Below are 19,545 nucleotides of genomic sequence, written 5' to 3'. Positions count from 1 at the left end.
ATATTCCGTTCACCTTGATTTCCTCCTTTATACTCTGTAGAGTTCTCTGAAACTTGTACTAATTGTGATCTCCAAAGCAGAATCCAAAAAACCCTAACCACTACGTGTCTCTGAAGCTCTTTCTGAAAATTGAGTCATAGACGTTATATTTTAAGCCAGCAGAATGTTTGATTATTCTACTTTTGACTGCCTTTAAAATTCTAGTTGCCATAACAACTTTATTTCTTTATTTTTAGCACACCAGTTGCCATAACAATAAAATATAGTGTTTCAAATGTAACCATTTTTTCCTCACTTTTTTTGCTTTATTTTATAAAGAACCTTCATTCGGGGGGAAAGGAAATGTAGCAAAGCTCTTCCCCTGTGAGCACTTTGGTTAGAACATAAGCTGAAAAATATTATTTTTTTTAAATCTAGCCTTATTCCATTTCTATGACAATTTTTTGACTACTGAGTATTTTCATAACTTATGCAGAAAAAATAATGCAAGACACTGTATAAAGCCTTTGTTGAAAATTGCTGTTGGGATTTCATTTTTATGGGTTGCAGTTAATGTATTAGAAAACCATAACTGTTAGAGTCATTTCCAATATCTTTATTTCATTGCATGGAATGGCTATAAATAAGATATAGGCAACTGCTGCTGATAACGGGAAGCATTTTTCTTTATGCTATTGAAAGCTGCCCCTCTTTCTGTTTGGTTGTTTTCTTGTTCCTTACTGTAAGATTGCTTTAAAGATTGCTGTTTAAGTTTTGCAGCGAGTAACTCCGTTTTTGTTATGTTATTCCTTATCTCATCTTTCATTAAAATATGAGAACAAATTATGCTCAGTTTGTTCCTGCAGCAGCCATTACAGACATGCTGGGAAGAAGGGTGTTCAGAAAACATGCTGCATGCCTTTTGAAGCCAAATTAATTCTAGTGGCCGTATAAAAATGATGGCCAATAGCATCCTACGCAAACGTAACAGGTAGGACCCAGTGCTTCCATTTATTCCTGTATGGCTCTTCCCAGGCATATTGTCAATTAGTTACAGGCCAGTATTTAGTTCAGTGTGTTGATATTCTGAGTTTTGGGAAGTTATATGTGATATATCTTAAAAACACACAAATAAAGAGATTGACATTTAGCTTCAAACCATAATTTTGAGCAGAGGGGAAAGGTTTACATGTGAATTTAATATTGGTGAAAGAAGTTGGGCTTAAACTTTATCTGTAGACTTGACTTCTATATTCCCTGATAGCATCCTTTTGAAAAGGACTTGAAGATTCTCTCAAAAAATGCTGTCTTTATATTTAACCTATTTTTAGTACTGATAAAGTATATGTTTAATTTCTTTTTCTTTTTTTTTTTTCTTAGAGATGGCAAATAATGCCAGGTTTGGTATTTCTTTTTTAAAAAAAAATAATTTCTCAGCTTTCATAACATTTCACATGTGCCAATTTCTATTTATAAATATAAATGTCCTCATTATCTAATACAATCAAACTAATTTAAGACCAAATTTGCTAGTTATTGGAAGTTGAATGTGTTTAGATGTTATTAATCTTGAAACACAGTTATCAAATGTGAGATGACTTTATAAATTTTAATTAGCTGGGTTTTAACTCTGGGAAAAAAATAAACCAGCAACTTGGCTATCAGTAACTCTGCAGCATTTTCCAAACATCTATCATTGCTGGGTTCCATGTTTGTGAGTTACCCAGGAGTCTACTTCAACTGCTACTGTTTGCAAATTTTCCCTCTAGACCCCTCTTCGTAGGAAGCTATTCCTGGTCCTTTCTCATATATGGTTACTGATGCAAGTGTGTGCTGATACAGGCTCCATGCTGTAAAAGAATATAAGTGATACCTCTTCTGCAGTTCCAGCTGGGCGGAAAATTTGGTCTAAATGAAGCTGAGCTTAAAATCCATAAAAAGAAATTGTGCCACGCTTTAGTTTATAAATAGTTTTCATGCCATATCCTTTCCATGTTCCTCTTTTCCATTTCTTCACAAAAGTGGTAGAATAGTAATACTGAGTAACACTTTGTTTAAAGATAGTCTTCTAAAATTCACAATTTACTTTGATTGTTTTCAGCTTTATTGTTCTCAAGAAATAGTGGAATTGGATTTACTACTCCAAGTTTGGGGTCAGTACCACGTGCTTCTCAGTAGATTTTGCACTAAACCAAATAGTGAATATTTAGTTCTTAACTGATTTTTGCCTACACCAACATTTGAAGCCGTAACTTTTTCTCCTAAATGATCCTAGTTGTTCAGTGTTTTTCTGAGCCACCTCTTGTCTCCTTGAGGAAGCACTATTTTTAAAAATCTATTAAAGGAAAAGTTTAGGGTGGAATGTGCCAATTATGTACGCAAATCAAAATGTAAATGTTCCATGTGACTAAGCACGTGCTTCCAGCCAGCCCATCTAGGTTAGACTAGATGCTCTGGGAGAATGTACTGTGACCATTTAACCTATGCCGCATCCATAAGAAGTGGATTTGAATCTGTTTCTGACATGTGTCTGTGAATTTGTCACATCACCTTAGCTGCCAGTTAACCATTTTTAGAAAAGACAATTGGAATGAAATGCATAATTCTGAAGGTTTTAAAACTGTTTTTGAGAAGATGATAAATTATGCACATGAATGTTCTCTGTGTTACAGCTTTCAGCACAGTTAAAAGTAAGTTGCCAAATGTTATGGTGGGGAGTTTTTTGTCATACAGGTTTGCTGTTGTGATGTTCAGAAGTATGGTATTGAGATGGAGAAGGATTTGGAAGCGCATGCAGTGTTGATCACGCAGTAGTTTATGGATGCGTGGCCTTGACTTTGAGTTCTGAGGAATGCTTTGAGGATGAAATAGAAGTGATGCTCTTGGGAGAATTTAAAGAAATAATATTGGGTGCAACTGGTTTTGTTCATTTGTTTTTAAAAGGCAATGAAGAATGAAAGTCACATTTGCGTGTACTACAACTTTATTCTTTGGTGCATCCAAACTTCTGATTTTGGAAGACTGACAGATGTTCATGGGTTTGATCCTTGTGTTTGTATCTTCGTAGTTGCTTTTGCACAGGCCTTAGAACTTGGCTTCCTAATCAAGGCTACAATAAATTATTCGTCATTTGAACTCATTAAATCAAAATTTGTTGCCTTTTAAAAGGGCATGTGTAGTTTAAGAGAACTCTTTGGCTTGCAGTGTATGAAAAATCAAAGTAGGTGATCATAGTGCTTGGGATTTTTTTTTTTTTAGTAGCCTTAAAATCTGTTAGTCTAGCTCTGCTGAAATGGAATTACTGCTAATACTGACTGAGCTTATGTTTCTGCCAAGTCAGCGGGAATCCTTGTGAACGTACACTTTCTTAGTGCCCAGTTGTGATATGGTTTTAGAATACCTACCAATAGCTATGGAATGTAATTCCTGGCTTGATATAGACAAAGGTATTGGTAAAAACACAACTATGTCAAAACATGCCTCTAAAAAGTTTGTATGGACACAGTATTAAAAGAATCTTTTAAGTATTATTTTAAAATATGAGAAATCATTTCTGCAGGAAAAGAAAGGGTAATACTACCTGCACTGTTCAGACTATTCTCTACATTTCAGTATTTTTTCATTTGCAGTTCTCTTAATTGCTATCCTTTTTCCTGTGATTTAACAGGTGAAAATTTTAATTGTCTCTTGAAAGCAGTGTAATTAATAGCTAATTCATTTCCATTCACTCTAGTGTACTTCCATGCGTAGAGGCTATGTTTTATGTTAGGACAGCTGCATGGATAGGACATGGGTTTGTTATAGTACTTGAAATGCAGAGGGACAATTTTGAATTAAATGCACGTTCCTTTAGACTGTCAGTATGCTTTCACAAACCACCAACTAAACATTAGTCATGCAATCAAAAGCAGGAGCTAAAGGAAAAGCAATGCAAATAACAGGGCCCTCCATCAGGATGCCTGGAGTGGTGGTAGATAATAAGCCTATACTCTTTAGCCAGTATACGTTTTTTTTAAAAAAAAAAACCTACTGCTAGTTTAAGGGCAGGCGGATTAGTTTTAGTGGCAGACACAGGAAGCTGACTGAGGGCACACATCTTAATTTTTTTCTTTTCATACCATCCAAAGACACTTCGTTGTTTTTACATTGTCCATTTTAATTCATTTTGGAGCTTATCTTGCCATATGTGGCCAGGTAGTAAATAGTATCCTTATGTAGGTTAAGTACTGTTTTTACATGCTGTTTGTTTAAAGCAAATGCACTGTTTAATTCCTGCAAATTATCGCCATTCATTAGACTTTACAGCATTTACCCCAAGTAAATGCAGTTCTTGATAGATCGTTTATTGCATGATGCTTTATTTCTGTTGATTTGAGGCACAGAAGTTTGGTGGTATTTGTTGCTCCGAATTGAGCTTGTAAAGTGAATTCCATTTGTCACAGGAGCATCAATATAATCTTGAGGGCAGCTCTTCCTGCAGAAAAATGTTCTTTAATGTAAAATTCAGATAAGTAACCCTCTAATCCATGAGATCACAGTAGTAATGTTTAAAGGGAGATTGTAGTAATTTATACTGAAAAGTTGCCTAATATTTATTAAATACAGGAATAATGTTGGTAGGTAATTTAAAAGTTTCAAACTTTAGAAGTTTTTAATATAATTGGTAAATAACAGCATGAAACGACTGCACAATAAACCTGCAAATGTGGATGCCCATCTTTCTCTACTGATCTACCACAACACAGAAAAAAATATGCTTTTGCCAATTTCTTGTTCTGTATCACGGCATCCTAGTCACCTAACACCTATATGATACTGCATAATATTTGCCTCATTAGAAACAGTATTAGAAGAGGACTGGGGCTGTGAGTCCAGCAGAGGAACAGGCTGAAGCAGAGCCTGCTGGAGTAACAGTAAAAGGAAAAGGGATCATTAGCTGCTTTCCACATCCCTCATACTTTGACCTTTTAGAAAGCTACTGTCCCCTTCCAGCCTCTTACCTGAACTCCCTCCACCGTCCGTTCCAAATTATACCTGCCCTTTCCTTCTTCCCTACCTTATAGAACCTACTCTGCTGCCATCAAATTCAGTTTCACTTCTCACGCGGAAGAGGCTTATATAGGCTTTGGGGATAACTTTTTCCTGTGTCAATGAGGTAAGTGCTCCACAAGGTCATCTACATTTCAAAAGTGTAGCTGTGCAACTTTTATCACTTGGTCTTTTTTGCAGTCACTGGAGTATGAGGGACATAGCATTGTAAAATGATTTATGGCATTCTTTATGATCCGTGGGGTGGGAGGGAGAAGGAAAGGAAACTGACCTGTGATAGCAAAACTGATAAATGAGACACTCAGGTGGAGAGATATTTCATGGGTTTAAACTTTCTACAAGATACTGCAGTTTCCTTGAGAACTAACACTTTTGGGGTTTTACCACTGGCCCAAGTGTGTTTAGTCTTCGTGATGATGAAGACAAACTGCAACGAGAAAAATTCTGAGCAGATACTGGCAGTCACAGTGAGAGTAGTCAAATGTTGGAACAGGGGCCCAGGCAAACTGTGACAACTCCATCCTTGGAGATGTTCACAGTTCAGCTGGATATAGGATAAAGCGCAACCTGGCCTAAGTTTGACGTTGGACTTGACCTTGAAGTTGGCCCTGCTTTGAGTGGGGTGTTAGACCAGATGATATCCAGAGATGCCATCCAACATAAAGGGTTTAAGAAGTACTTCTAAGATGTATTTTGAGAAAAAATAATGGTTATACATATATATGTATACCTCATATCTCACATTATATGCCTGTACTCAGGTGAATATTCCTGTGTAGTCTGTGTAAGCTAGAGCTTTTCATGGCAATTTTTTAAATAGAGAGCTGTAGTGGGTGGATTTTGGGAAGAGGCTTTATATATTACAAATAACAAATAAAACCGATTTCTGCCTTAAATACAGCACCGATATGAATTCAGAGAACAACTTCAAACACTAGTCTGATGTAAAAAAAATAACCACTTACACACACACAATTTTTAAGGCAACTACTAATTTTTCATCCTCCTCTCCCTCTTTAAGCTGCACTACAAGCTACGAGCGTTATAGAACAGAATTTTTCTGGAGACATTAAAAACAAACCCAGGGTGTCTGTAGGATGTGGGGGACAAGTAAATGCCAGAGGTAGTTAAGATAAAAATAGAGCAAACTGAAGAAATGCCGTTGTTCTATAGGCTAAGGAGAAAGTGGATAAAAGAAAATAATACTTAAAAAAAAAAAAAAAGGCGTTGGGGAGAAGAAAAGAAGATAAGGAGCTGGTATTTATATCAGTGTTGTCATTCAGGTCTGCATCTAAGTAAATAACTATTATGTTCCCCATCCCACACTCTCAGCTGCATCTCTCTGCTCTAATCAATGTATTTTTTAAAGATTTTACAGAAATTATTTTTGTCCTTTTAATCCAGCTGACCATCCAATATTTTAACACGGAGAGTCCTGGAAGACTTCAAACTAGAAATGAGTGGTGCGACTGAGATACTGCTTTGCGCATTGCAGGAATTTCTTCTGGCGGTCCTGTTGCCTTACAAAAAAGAGAGTTAGAAAACAAATATTCCTATTCCTCTCTGAATAAAAGAAATGCATAATAGATTGTTGCCTTGCTTGGAGCTTCTAGATCTACTTCTGTATGGACTTGTGCCTGAGAAGCTTAATCTCACTTCTTTACAGGGTCACACACATCACCACTGCTTTCATGGGCTTTCTTTTCATACACAAAGCTCGAGTTCCTGCCACATCTCTTCTGTTTTCAGCAGTTTTTTTTGTCTTCTGTTTTGGGTTGTAACTTCTGTTGTTTCTAGCTGATGTAATTCATAAAGAAGGTGTGGAATTGCTCCTTCTATTCAGCTTGAAGGAGTGCTTAGTTCTTCTGCTGGACGTAACCAGCAATGGAATTTATCCACCATGTAAAATACTGCCTTGGTGACAGCCATTAAATCCTTCCAACATAACTGTTTTCCCTTTCTCGTTTCCTTTTCTTTACATGCAAATAAAAAAATAATAATCCTGAAGCACGTTTTATTTAAAACTCTGCTAGAGTCCTAGCTGTGTCTCTAATCTACAGATTGAAAACTTTTTCCATATAGCTTTTTAATGTGCTGCCTCTAATACAACATCCCAGTATTGCCACATCTTGTAAAATTCTGTCTGCAATTGTATAGTTTCGTCAGGACTAGCTGATTTCTGCTTTAGTTTTCACTTGCCTCCAAATATACATGGAATACAGTACCAGTTAGTGCAGTCAGTCTGTTGCAGTTTGCACTGCTGCTTCTTGGAAAATGCCACCGGGAGCTGGGCTGCGGGAGTAGCTGAGGTGATAAAGCCACTGGCAGCTTACAGCATGACTTTTCCTTTTTTTTTTTTTTTTTTTTTGGTACTGAAGGAAGCCTGCTCATATTTCCACAAAGAAGGAAATCAAACTTCCTTACTTTTGAATCACTTTGTCCCTTCAATTATAATTCATGAAAGGGAAGCATTTTACCTGCGTTGAAAACCAACCAGCAGAGGTTGCCATTGATTTTTCTGTTCCCTCTTACCTGCTTAGCAGTATCTGGATTTCTTGTACAAGACCTGAAACATTTGGCTGACGTGAGGGCTTGTTATCAGAGTTCGGTACTCTGAGCACAGAGTAATAGGCACTGCAGTTTTGTACATCAGCTGGATCTGACCTGTCAGCAAGGTGACTCAGTGGTCACCGTAACATTTGGAAGCTTTAGTAGTTACCAATATTCAAATCTCTATTGAGCACGATCCACCGAGCATGTAGTTTCTGTGGTCCACTTAATTTTAGGCTTTACCTTTGCTTATCTAACATGCCCTCATGTCTTTGAGACATTCTGACGTACATTTTAAGATGTTTTGGCCCTTTGTGTCTCAGGTGACCACCACAAACTGGCCCAGGGAGGGGAGGGAGAAGTACTGGTTGCTGCCATGCCTGTGCACAGCATTGTTTGTTCGCCTCCTCCTCCCCCATAGGAGGAGTGGGAAGAGGAGGAATAAAAATTGCTTCCTATTGTTCCGCCCGTGGTATGGATAGCTGTGGCTTAAAGCTGTACTCGGGGACTAATCTGTTGTCGCAGCCATTTACAGTTCTGAGGTATCAGAGTGATTTTAATTTTTTCTTAAATCCTTCGATGGAAGAATTTGGAATTATCACATGCCGTTATTGCAAACCACTCTCACACTGCTGCATTTTATGCTGCTTCGCATTTCTACAGGCTTGTCATTCAGCCTTGGATATTTGCTCCAGGCTATACTCAAAATACAAGATGTTAACCCAGGAGCAGCTTATTAAAATTTTGCCTGTGGTTTGCCCTGGAACTAAAAGAATTTAAATCACTGTAGTTTCTAATGACTTTGTTAAAGCCTCCGATACCATTCTTGACACGTGTATTTTGCTGATTTGTGGCTTAAAATACTGTTCAGTGGTTGGTATTTTGGTATCTAAATTTGCTCTTTCTGTGTCTAAGGTTGTGTGGGGTGCCTATGTAAGATAACTTTGATGATTGTACTTCTGTTGCTGGTTTTATTTTTAGGTAGTATGAAGTAAACTAAAGTTCTGAGTCCTTAATCGGGGCATAACAGCCATCCATTTGCATGAACAGAGAGGCCAGATAATTGGGTTAAAAAGTCTGTGCTTTGAAAAATAATGTTAAAAGTATTTGTATTAAAACCGATGTTTGCAGTCGGTTGGAGCAATTAAAAATTGGTACAGTATTGAAACCAGTTGCAGGTGAGTTTTAAAATAAATCTGCCTTAAGTATGAAAATAACCAATTTTTAGGGGACTGTAATTTTGTCTTTTAAGCAGGACAAACTTTGTGTCAAACCATGACAAATACACATTGTAAATGTTTAGCTTCGTAAAATAAGAGACATATACGAAATTAGTAATCTGAGAATAACTCTTAATAAATATTTTTAGCTAGGTGGTGATGGCATTTTGTAAAATAACCTGCACAGGTATAGTCCGTTGGGTGGACCCGAGTTTGATTTTTTTAATTGGAGAGTGGGGGGGGAATTGGGTGTGTATATCCTGTGGACTTCAAACATTATTGCTTTGGCGTTCCGTGCGGCTTGTCCGCTCTGAGCTGGAGTTCAGCAGTTTGAACGAGAGGGTCGCAAGACTTTTTGTTTTTTACGCTCTCCCCCCTGTAGATGAATGTAAGCTTCCAGCCAGTGCAGGGCATAGCTGAGTAAAACGTAACACTTTGTGTCAGACTGAACCTTCTCCTGCTTCCTTCCGGCCTTAATGTGTGTAAATTCTCATCTTTTGGACTGTACTAAGTGCAGGTGCCCAGGCTGGGCTGACTGGCTGGGGGGCTGCACGGCTGCCCTCCTGTGAGGAGCGGTCGGGGCTGCCCCATGCTGGACACAGACGGTTCCAGCCAGTTCCAGCCAGTTTCAGCCAGCTCCAACCAGTTCCAGACAGCTCCAACCAGCTCCAGCCAGTTCCAGCTGACCGACAGCAGCCCAGCCCTGCAGCCAAGGTGGTGGCACCTCGGGGAAAACCTGTGTAAGACAGGGTGGAAAACACCACACAAGCAGAGGAGGAAGGGGCAAAAAAGGAGTGAGAAACAGCAGAGGGAGCACTGCAGCTGAAGGAGGGGGGGGAGGAGGAGGAGGAGGAGGAGGAGGAGGAGCAGGAGCGGACTCAGGTGCAAGCAATAATTTCAAGGGGGAAGGAGAGAAATAGCGACAGAAGCTCTAGCCGCGCCACAATAACTAGGACTCCCCTGTCAAGCAGTTCATCGTAGCGGCTGATAAGGATGCGTGTAGGTGAGAGATTGCTATATTGCTTTAACGAAGAATTAGAGAAAGTAGGCATTTTATACGCGCTCTGTTGCTTATAGGTGAAGGGAATGAATAGCCGGAAATATTCTGGGATGTTATAAAATCAAAAGGACTTTCTGTACAGCGTGGCGATGCATGACAGGAAATTAACTCCAAAAAGAATGCTTTTTCTCAAACTGCTGCACCAGAATTGAGAATTTTTCTTTTCTAGTATGTGAAATTCCTCCTGAAGACACAGCAAGGACTATCAAAAACATCAGAGAGATTCTGGTACTTTTAAAGAGACTTAAAGCAAATGCCAGCATAATATCTGAATGACCTTGGAGATCATTTTATGTGGATTCATTAATTTTCACTGCCAGTCTTCTAGTCTCAGGAACTCTAGGATTAAAGATGGTTTTAACATTTTAGCGGCCTTCCAAAAAACAAGATTGTATACAATTAATTACCTGCCTAATGATTCCTGAACTAATCAAGCATTTACTTAAAACTGAACACAGAAGATGCTTTCTTTTAACGTTCGCTTTCCCCGTAACTGCAAATAAAATGAACAAGGTAATGTCCTGCAATTAGAAGAACGTTTTTTTAAAGCAACTATTTATTATGCTGATCGTCTCATAAATATAGAAACCCTAAAACTACGTAGAAGATGAAGCTGAATAACACAATAATGGAGTAGTAAACAATGGCAGCTTTTCTAGTCAAATCAGCATTTCATTAGCTTCACAGCAGAATGCAGATGGAAGTTTCTGTTCTCGTTGTGTGGGGGTTTGTGAAATGATTCAGGTGTTGCTACAGAGGTGAGCAATATCATGGATATACCTATGAACTTCTGTGTACTGATCCACTGTAGCAGATATGGCAGAGTTTCCAAAGATGGTTATTTTAAATTACCATTGCTGAAATTAAATTCAAGAGGATTTATTTTGTCTGTGGGGACCTTGAGTTATGCTTCTGGCATTAATAATTGTAATGGACTATAACTGTTTGAAGGAATTGTGAATATTTACATAACTCTCCAAATTCTATTCTTAAATTATTTTCACTTTTAAATGAATAGACACGATCTTTCTCATTGTATGTGAGATGTATGTTTTCTTTCTTGGGAGTCAGAGGACAAAACTGCCTTGTCCCCCACCTGACTCCCTCCAAATAAAATTCATTATTCATACCCGAACAGTGGTGAGTCTATTGGAATTAACCTTGACAAAAATGTTTTCCTTACCTTTCCAATGAATAGCATGGATAAGATGGAGTACCATCTCCTGAATGGAGCCAGAAAAGACAACATTAGACGATGAACTTTTTCCTTTACTCTCCAGTCAGTCTGTGATTTAGATTGAGACATTGAAAAGATTATCCCTAGTAACTGCTGGTCCAGGAAACCTGAGCTGCACTAAGGTTCCTCCTGCCCTTTCTCAACCCATTATATTCCAAAGTAAATTACTTTCTCAGGAAAATAAGCAGTCCGAGATTCCCCCCCTCCTTCCCTACAAAATGAATGTGTCTCTTTTTTGTCAGTTTTTATTTCCATATTTCACAGTACCTGTTTGTTTTAGAAGTGCCTTGTGTTTGCTAAAGATTGGTCAAGAGCACTGGAGGAGCTGATCGGTGGCCTTTCTCTTTCTGGCTTTTTTTTTTTTTCTCTTTTCTTTTCTTTTTTCTTTCTTTGTTTCTTTCTTTCCTTAAAGCTAAGGTGTGCCAGAGGTGATGCACTGATGCTGAGGAGGCATCAACAGCTATGGGACTGTAATCCTCTCAAATGTAAGCACTGGCAGTGTCTACAAAGAGAGATCGTGAGACGCTGAAGCAGAGTTTAGCTGCTGTTAAGCAGGTCATCTGCTCACTAAGGCTCAGATTGCAGTGTTCCCTAATCACAAAACATGAACCAGTCCCGATGGATTGAATGGAGGACTCTGAATATGAGCAGTAGTGTTATGAACAGATCTGAGCATCTCTCCTGCCCTCTTGGATTTGGTCACTACAATGCAGTTGACATCTGTATCCTTGAGACAGTTGTTATTGTCTTGCTAACATTTTTAATTATTGCGGGTAACTTAACTGTGATATTTGTTTTTCACTGTGCTCCACTTCTGCATCATTATACCACCAGCTACTTTATTCAGACCATGGCCTATGCTGATCTTTTTGTTGGAGTTAGCTGCTTGGTTCCTACTTTGTCACTGCTCCACTACTCGACAGGTGTCCACGAGTCCTTGACTTGTCAAGTTTTTGGATATATCATCTCTGTGCTCAAAAGCGTATCTATGGCATGTCTTGCTTGCATCAGTGTGGATCGCTATCTCGCTATAACAAAGCCTCTCTCCTATAATCAACTGGTCACACCTTGTCGCTTGAGAATCTGCATCATTTTGATCTGGATATACTCTTGTCTGATCTTCTTGCCTTCCTTTTTTGGTTGGGGAAAACCTGGTTACCATGGAGATATTTTTGAATGGTGTGCTACCTCCTGGCTAACTAATGCCTATTTTACTGGCTTTATTGTGTGCTTACTATACGCTCCTGCTGCCTTTGTCATATGTTTCACGTATTTCCACATCTTTAAAATTTGCCGGCAGCACACCAAAGAGATAAACGATCGGAGAGCTCGATTTCCTAGCCACGAAGTGGATGCTGCTGGGGAGACTGGGCACAGCCCCGATCGCCGCTATGCCATGGTTTTGTTTCGGATAACCAGTGTGTTCTACATGCTGTGGCTCCCTTATATCATATACTTTCTGCTGGAGAGCTCTAGGGTGTTGGAAAACCCAGCACTCTCCTTCTTAACAACATGGCTTGCTATAAGCAATAGTTTCTGCAACTGTGTGATATATAGCCTCTCCAACAGCGTTTTCAGGCTGGGACTGCGGAGACTGTCAGAGACAATATGTTCATCTTGTATGTGTTTAAAAGACAGGGATGTACGGGACCCGAAACCAAGAAAACGGGCTAATTCCTGCTCCATTTAAAGAAAACTGGCGCATGTAATCAAATGTGGAGTTTTGATAGTATTTGCTGTATCTGGAAACTCGCCAGAAGAGAAATGTTTACTTGAATAGTTTGCTATGATGTTAGAGTGAGTTTAAAAGTGATTGCAAAAAAGGAAAAGGCTGCTGTAAGAGGGGTCACTGAACTTGAATATAGCTCTTGTGAAATTCTGAGGAGAGCAATTCAACAGAGACGATGAAGAAAGTCGGAACTAAAAATCTTCCAAAGGGCATGAAATAACTACCACATCAGAGGAGGTTCCTCATAAAATACATTAGTTAGTTACTACCTTACATTTTCCCCCTTGTAGAAAAGTTGTCTTACTATCTTTGTGTCAGAATATACTGTAGCCTTATGAATTTAAATATATTTAAGAGGAAACAATCAACAACACAGTAAGTGGCTATCCATAAATTATATACCTGAGGACTATAGTAGATATTGCAGATTAATAATCAGCTCTATCTCTGCTCACATCTTGTACAATTTTCAGTTGTACAAATAATCCGCAGTGCATAAAACCTACACTGGGCATGGCGCTTTCGGATAAAACGGCACATTTTGGTACAACTTTCGCAGAAGCTCTCCCTCTCATTTCCCCTTTTTTTTGCTCCCCCCATACTGCGCATCCCTAGATGATTCCATCGTGTCCAAGTGGTTTAGTTTGCAGGCACCTACAAGGTAAACTGAGGTTCGAACCATTCTTCCTGCAGAAAAAAAATAGCCTTTCCTGGCTGGCTGAGTAACTGCAGCTGCCCACGTACAATGACTTCTTCGATCTTTCATTCTCTCGATCCTGTTAAATTAGCACACAGTATCAATGTAGTGTCCTTTAGGGTGTACTAAAGCTTTTCCTTTATTGGCTACACAGATAATCCTAATGCAAATATGATAATCGCACACAGCAGTGTGCATCACTGCTTAGAAAATTAAAACTAACTAACCCTTTTCTTTGGGAAATCTAAATAGCTTATTGTTGTAGCTGTCGATCCGTTGTGTGAACCTAGCTTGCACATACTGTATTTTTTTTAGAGAAAACGTAAATTGTGGTCTGTGCCTAATGTTTTCATAGCACATGGAATAGGTCAGTGCTACAGGATTAAAATAATTACACTTGCTTTAAGAGAAATACTTCTGTGCAGTTGTTGAATAGCTGTTTGTTAGACAAGTGTTCTTGGAGGAGGTGAACAAGACAGTTTAGTATTAAATACAGGCAAAGAGCTTCAGTATTTCCTTTTTGTACTGAACTGATTTTCAGGTCCACTGATGAAATCTTTTTTATTTTGCAAGGGCACACATTAGGTTTGTGTAATAAATTGCCAGGGGTTCAGATGCATGCCAATCAATAAAATATTTAAATTATTATTTTGAACCAAATGTAATTTTCTTAGATGGTTATTGGCTTTTAAAAAAGGCCCAATTATTGATTATTGGTGCCTTTTAACACTGCACTATTACTCCTTCTTTCACCAAAATGCATATGTAAAGATTGTGCCTATTACTTTTTGTAATGGAATCTAACCATGCTTGCACACTTGGGGTTTGACTCTAGATCTCCCTTAATTATGTATTCTTTGTTCTGTTGAGGTGGTTCTGAACCCCTGTACATTTTTTAAACCTGTAAGAAAGTTGAAACAATGGAATAAAGTAGTATTATGTATATCAAAACCAGCCTTGGCTTTAGTTCCCTGATGTTATGTTCCATTCTCTGTGAAAGTTTCTTTGGGTTAGGACTCAAGAGTGAACGATTTAAAATCCAGACCTCAAAAGCTGCTTATTTGCCGTCTTAAACATCTGTATACTGGTTTCTAGCATTGCACAATCTTTAAAGCAGATTGAAATATGACTTGAAACATTCCTCTAGCTAAGCTGAGCTGTTGCTGGCAATTAGCCCTGATAGATATTATGGAAAAACAAGTAATATTCTTTGCACGTATCTCATAATGCTCCATGTCTACAGGAATGTGTCGTCTGCCTTCTTTTGAAAAGTTGCTGTTTATTTCAGAAGGCTCTTTTTGGCTGACTGCTGCTCTATAAGGTTGTGTAACCCCATCTCTTCTTACAAACATGCTCGGATTCATTACGTTTTGTCATTATTTTGTCATTGTTTCCTGCTTAGTAGATCCTCAACATGCTAGACTTAGACAAGGAACAACGAAGTATCTCCTTCCTCACAACTCACGGGGCTGGTTTCATACCAATAAAGTAGTTTTATATCTGTGTGCTCCAGACTTGGACGCTTACTGCTTCTGGTTTTTGTTGGCATTCCTGGTAATAAGTTTCTATGGGACCTCCTGAAATTCAAGAAAAGTTCTAGAAAATGCTTGAAGTTGAAGTAACCTTTTATTAAAATCGAGCAGCACAGCCTGGAGGTAGCAGATGCATTGTTAGCGTGGTACTGTAACTACAAATATGTAGAAATACACAAGCTAACTCATTTGTATCAGTAGTGCCTTAGTTGTACCCTGCTAGTTTAACCTCAGCGAACAGAGTTGATACGCAGCAGCTTGAAGCTTTATTGCCTGCAAATGGTAGGTCAGAAAGGGAGCTTCACTGCAGAGGCTGCGGCACAAGGTTTACTCACCAGCCCACCGGCTTCTTGCCCTAAAGGGCAAAGTTAACAAAACTTTTCTCTCTACCAGTGTGGTTGAGCTTGTGGAGTTGTCAGGTGAACTAAAGGTTTCCTTTTTCCTCAGGCTGTCCTCCGAGGGAGAGAATATAGTAGAAAATCCAATACCCTGCAAACAAATCATAGGTTCCCAAGTTCTTTGCCCTTTTGGAGGGGGTTGTTTCTTAAACATTGGCTTAACGTTGTCGGAACAAGAAGGCTAATTTGCTTATATGGACCCCAAATTTCACTTGCTGAAAAGTCACACTTCAGCCTGTTCTCTCTAAATCTGCGTCTCGTGGTCTCCTGGAATCTGTCAAATTAAACATCCTCAGCAGAGTTAAATACTGCATTTCTTCTTGCTGTTTCCATGATGACAGGATTTGACCTGCGGTCAGTCACATGAATTTTTAAATTTAGTAAGCGTGTTTCATTTTTTGAAAGTATTTTCTGAACTCCTGATTTAAAATTTTATTTGAAGGGAGGTTTGTTATTGTTTTACTAATGCTGTCTGAGGATTCCAGCTGGTGCTAAATTCTCTTCCAAAATTATAAGGCTGGACGTTTTGATGAACAAAAAAAGTCCGATAGGAATTCCAGTCACCTGATCTGTCACTTTTTATTTTCATTCTGTCTTTATATACAGTCTCATGTTCTTGTATGAGAATCTGATTAAAGAATGGGACTTCTAAAGCTGGCAGGTGGAGTACATATCCTACTTTCATGTGCCTAAATATCTTTCCTTTGTGAAATGCTTAGTAAATAGATGACCAGACACTGACCAAAGAAATAGATTTGATTAAATAATTGTTGATAATATAGGTAATAATGAAATCTCTCAATATACAGGTACGTGGAGAGAGTTGCTAAAACTTTAGGGTCCTATTAAAAAAAAATAACAAAAAACATGTAAAATATTAAATAAAAAGATTAAAGTCAAGAGGTATGCCTAATAGGTAAGCAAAACAAATATATATATAGATATATATCTCTTTGTATGGGTATGTTATGTTGTGCCGTTACATTTCTCTTGAATACTTATGCTTGTAGTGTAACATAGGCTATGTCAAGGTTGATTGCTTTACCGTTTTTGGAACCTCATGTCCTCAGCTGAAGGAAAAGTAAAAAAAAAAAAAATTGTGTAATGGCAGCAAAAGGGCTACCAGAAAAGTAGTATTTTCTTCACCAAATTATACGTGTTTCCTTATTTTCTTGAACGGCCAAGTGAATTTCTCCTTAAAATACTATTCTTTAAAAGGAAAGAAAGCTGTAGTAATGAAAAGCACAATGCAGTCTTTTAGAAGTTTACTTATTGTCTTATAGTAAGATTATTTTTTGCCCCCATTTCTGCTTAAGAATCCATTTTGTAATTGCATGGTAAAGCATCAGTTATCATGCTAGATTTATTTTTGTGCAGAACCTTTGTGCTTGCTCTGCTGAAAAGTTTGGAGTGTTTCGCTTTATTGAGCTGCCTTTCATAGGTACAGTTTACGAAGACCTTTTAAAAATATCATTTATATTGTTTTATAATATTTAAAAATTCACTAGTGTTTGAAACAGAATATCCATAATCACACTTAGTTTTTACACTCAGCGATACTAATAACATGTCTCTTTTTTGGTAAAATAACTTACCAATCAATATCAGATATTGGCTGTTGAGAAAAGTGTGTCAGTGTAACAATTAGCTGTTTCATTAGCTATTTCATCTTCCATACAACGAATTAAGTTTAACTATAAACAAAAGATAGTTGTTGCAACAGGGTATCAAGTTGATGGGAAATGCATCAGATTTAATGCTATCTCACAGCTGATTCTCAACATGAACGTATTTCATCTTTCTGTATTACAGTTGTAGCCAAGCAAATAAATATATCGGGTTTGGGTTTGTTTTTTGTTGGTTTTTTTTTTAATGCTGCTGCTTGGATGCTGAGAATCTGTATCTCTCAATCCAAGGCACTGCTCATGGTGGGAATGTCCCTTTAACAGATCTCAAACTCGGTTGCAGCGTGCCTAGCAACATGATGGTCCTGGAGCTGACTTTGCCAAGGAGCAGTGCCAGAGGTTCACAAGGCCAACATTGCTGTGGGGGAAGAATGTCAATGAAGGTGGCAGTGGCCTCCCCAGCTATCCTCCAGGATCAGCTAATTTGCAGATCTTTCAGGGTTTTTTTGTCACACTCACTGAAAGGATAAGTTTAAGCCTTTTTCTTCATCCCTGCCCCCTGTTACCTCTGTCTCTCTTTAGGCTGTTTTAGGGATGGAATGCTGCATCATCCTACTAAAGAACTGAATTAGCTGTATTTTGTTGGTGGTTTTTTTTTTGATTAAAATATTTTATGTATGTCATGTGAATGGCAAAACCAAACGCTACTTTTTTAACTATATGCTGGATAATTCTTAGGCCTTTCGAGAAATGGAAGCATCAGAGGGTAGCGTTTTCCTGTCACAGCATTGCCTGGAGCATTGCTTAAAGATAGTATTTTCCAAAGACTGCATGATTTTGCTAAACCAAATAGGAAGTTCAAGTAAAATCTGACTATTTTTTCCCCCGCCATTTAACATAGACATTTTTATTTTTTTTAAAAGTATGTACTGAATTTGTATATAGATCTCTGCCATCATTAAGCATTTTTAATTGTTAAGAAAATTCTATGCCATTATTGTACATTAGTGGGGTGAAAGCAATTTAGAAGGATATTTAAGAGTAGCTTCCTACTCACAGATTTTTCTAGTCGTTCTTAAACGAAATTATTCCGTTCTCAGTCTGATATTAGGAAAATCCTCTGAGCTCCATGAGCTTTAAGCGCTAAAGGAACAGTGTGTGAATGGAGAAGAAGCTGATAATGGCTCTGTGCCCAAGCACAGCCTCGAGAAAATACTAAAAAACCGCTCACCTTTGCATCCATAATTTCTGTGGACTTTTCCTTTGTTCAAGTACTGTGAAAGGTAGGGTGAATATAAGGAAACCTTAGTGCTTTCAGCTGCAGTGACAGGAGGCTAGGAAAAGCAATTTCAGGCAGTAAAAATGCCTGGAGATCTTCGGGATTTTATCACAGTCTTATGCCGACTGCTGCCAAACTTAACCCTCTTGAGAAGAATGTTACAGCAATGCTGAAGGCTTTTTGTTTTAATCACTGTGTGACTCTGAACAAAGAAAAGGTGATTCAGATCAAAATGAAACTTTTGTAAGCGCAGTTATTACCAGGGAAAAGAGTTTCACTTTTTGTACGTGGTGTTCATCCCTGCCTCAAAGCTCACAATCTAAATTTTACAACTGGCAGTATTAGAAAAAGTGACAAAACACAAAGGTTTGAGAAGGTGAAACTCAGAGATGTCAGTGTTAATCATGTGAGGGCATTTCTGTGTCTCCGCAGCAGTACTTTTTGTTTCTTTGTTTTCTTTAAATGAAATAGATAATGCTTGTTGTCTTTTTTTGTTGTTGTTGTTCTTTCTTCTTCTATAAGTTATTTGAATAAGCACAAATTCTTTTCATAATGGAAGAAGTCCATTTTGTGAGATATTTAAGTGAAGAATAAAGTAGTGATTTAGGAAAGTATAATAGAGTGTCCACAAGAGAGAACAAAGTATATTACTTGCGGAACCTGTACTACTTTGAATTTCATACTCTTTAGGCAGGAAAGTTTTCAAATACCTGTAGCAGGTGAGGGTTTCTAGTCTTCGTATGATATCTCCAGTGTTACCTCCAGATGGCATGTATTATTTAAAAGTTCTTTTTGTGTGACATCTAAATTTAGAATTGTCAGTGAACAAATGGTATTTTCCATGATCAGGCAAATTTGTTCTGACCTAGGAAAGACACTTGCTGAACCCACAGGTTTTTGGTGTTTATTAAGTGATTATAGCATACAGGTTCTCATTAGCTGTGGGGAAACAAATATAGGAACTGTGTATTGAGGCAGAAGAGCTGACTGTTCCTCTGATGGGCTGGTCCTCATCTGTTGCATGAAATTATTATCAGATGAGCCCAGTTGAGGTTGTGGCCTCAGGGGGCCAAACACGGAGAGCAAGTGACTTTTATTTATTTATTTCAGCAGTCCACCTTAATGCCACTATGTTACTCTATTGTCATGTTCGCATCTGTGTGTAAATAAGGATTGTCAAATACAAAACT

General features: G+C 38.2%; 2 protein-coding genes across 3 annotated transcripts in view; both read left to right on the top strand.

Moving 5' to 3' along the window:
• Positions 1-19,545, top strand: part of RABGAP1L (RAB GTPase activating protein 1-like) — a 240,134-nt gene that overhangs the window by 55,771 nt on the left and 164,818 nt on the right. The gene's annotated exons all lie outside the window — the stretch shown is intronic.
• GPR52 (G protein-coupled receptor 52) lies at positions 11,700-12,785 on the top strand. The gene has a single exon (XM_009892859.1). The coding sequence runs from the start codon at positions 11,700-11,702 to the stop codon at positions 12,783-12,785; it is 1,086 nt and encodes a 361-aa protein (XP_009891161.1).

Source organism: Charadrius vociferus, unplaced genomic scaffold (genome assembly GCF_000708025.1).
Source record: "Charadrius vociferus isolate BGI_N301 unplaced genomic scaffold, ASM70802v2 scaffold39, whole genome shotgun sequence".
NCBI classification, from domain to species: Eukaryota; Metazoa; Chordata; class Aves; order Charadriiformes; family Charadriidae; genus Charadrius; species Charadrius vociferus.
Note: the sequence above shows the minus strand (reverse complement) of the source record. Positions and strands in the feature narration are given on the sequence as shown.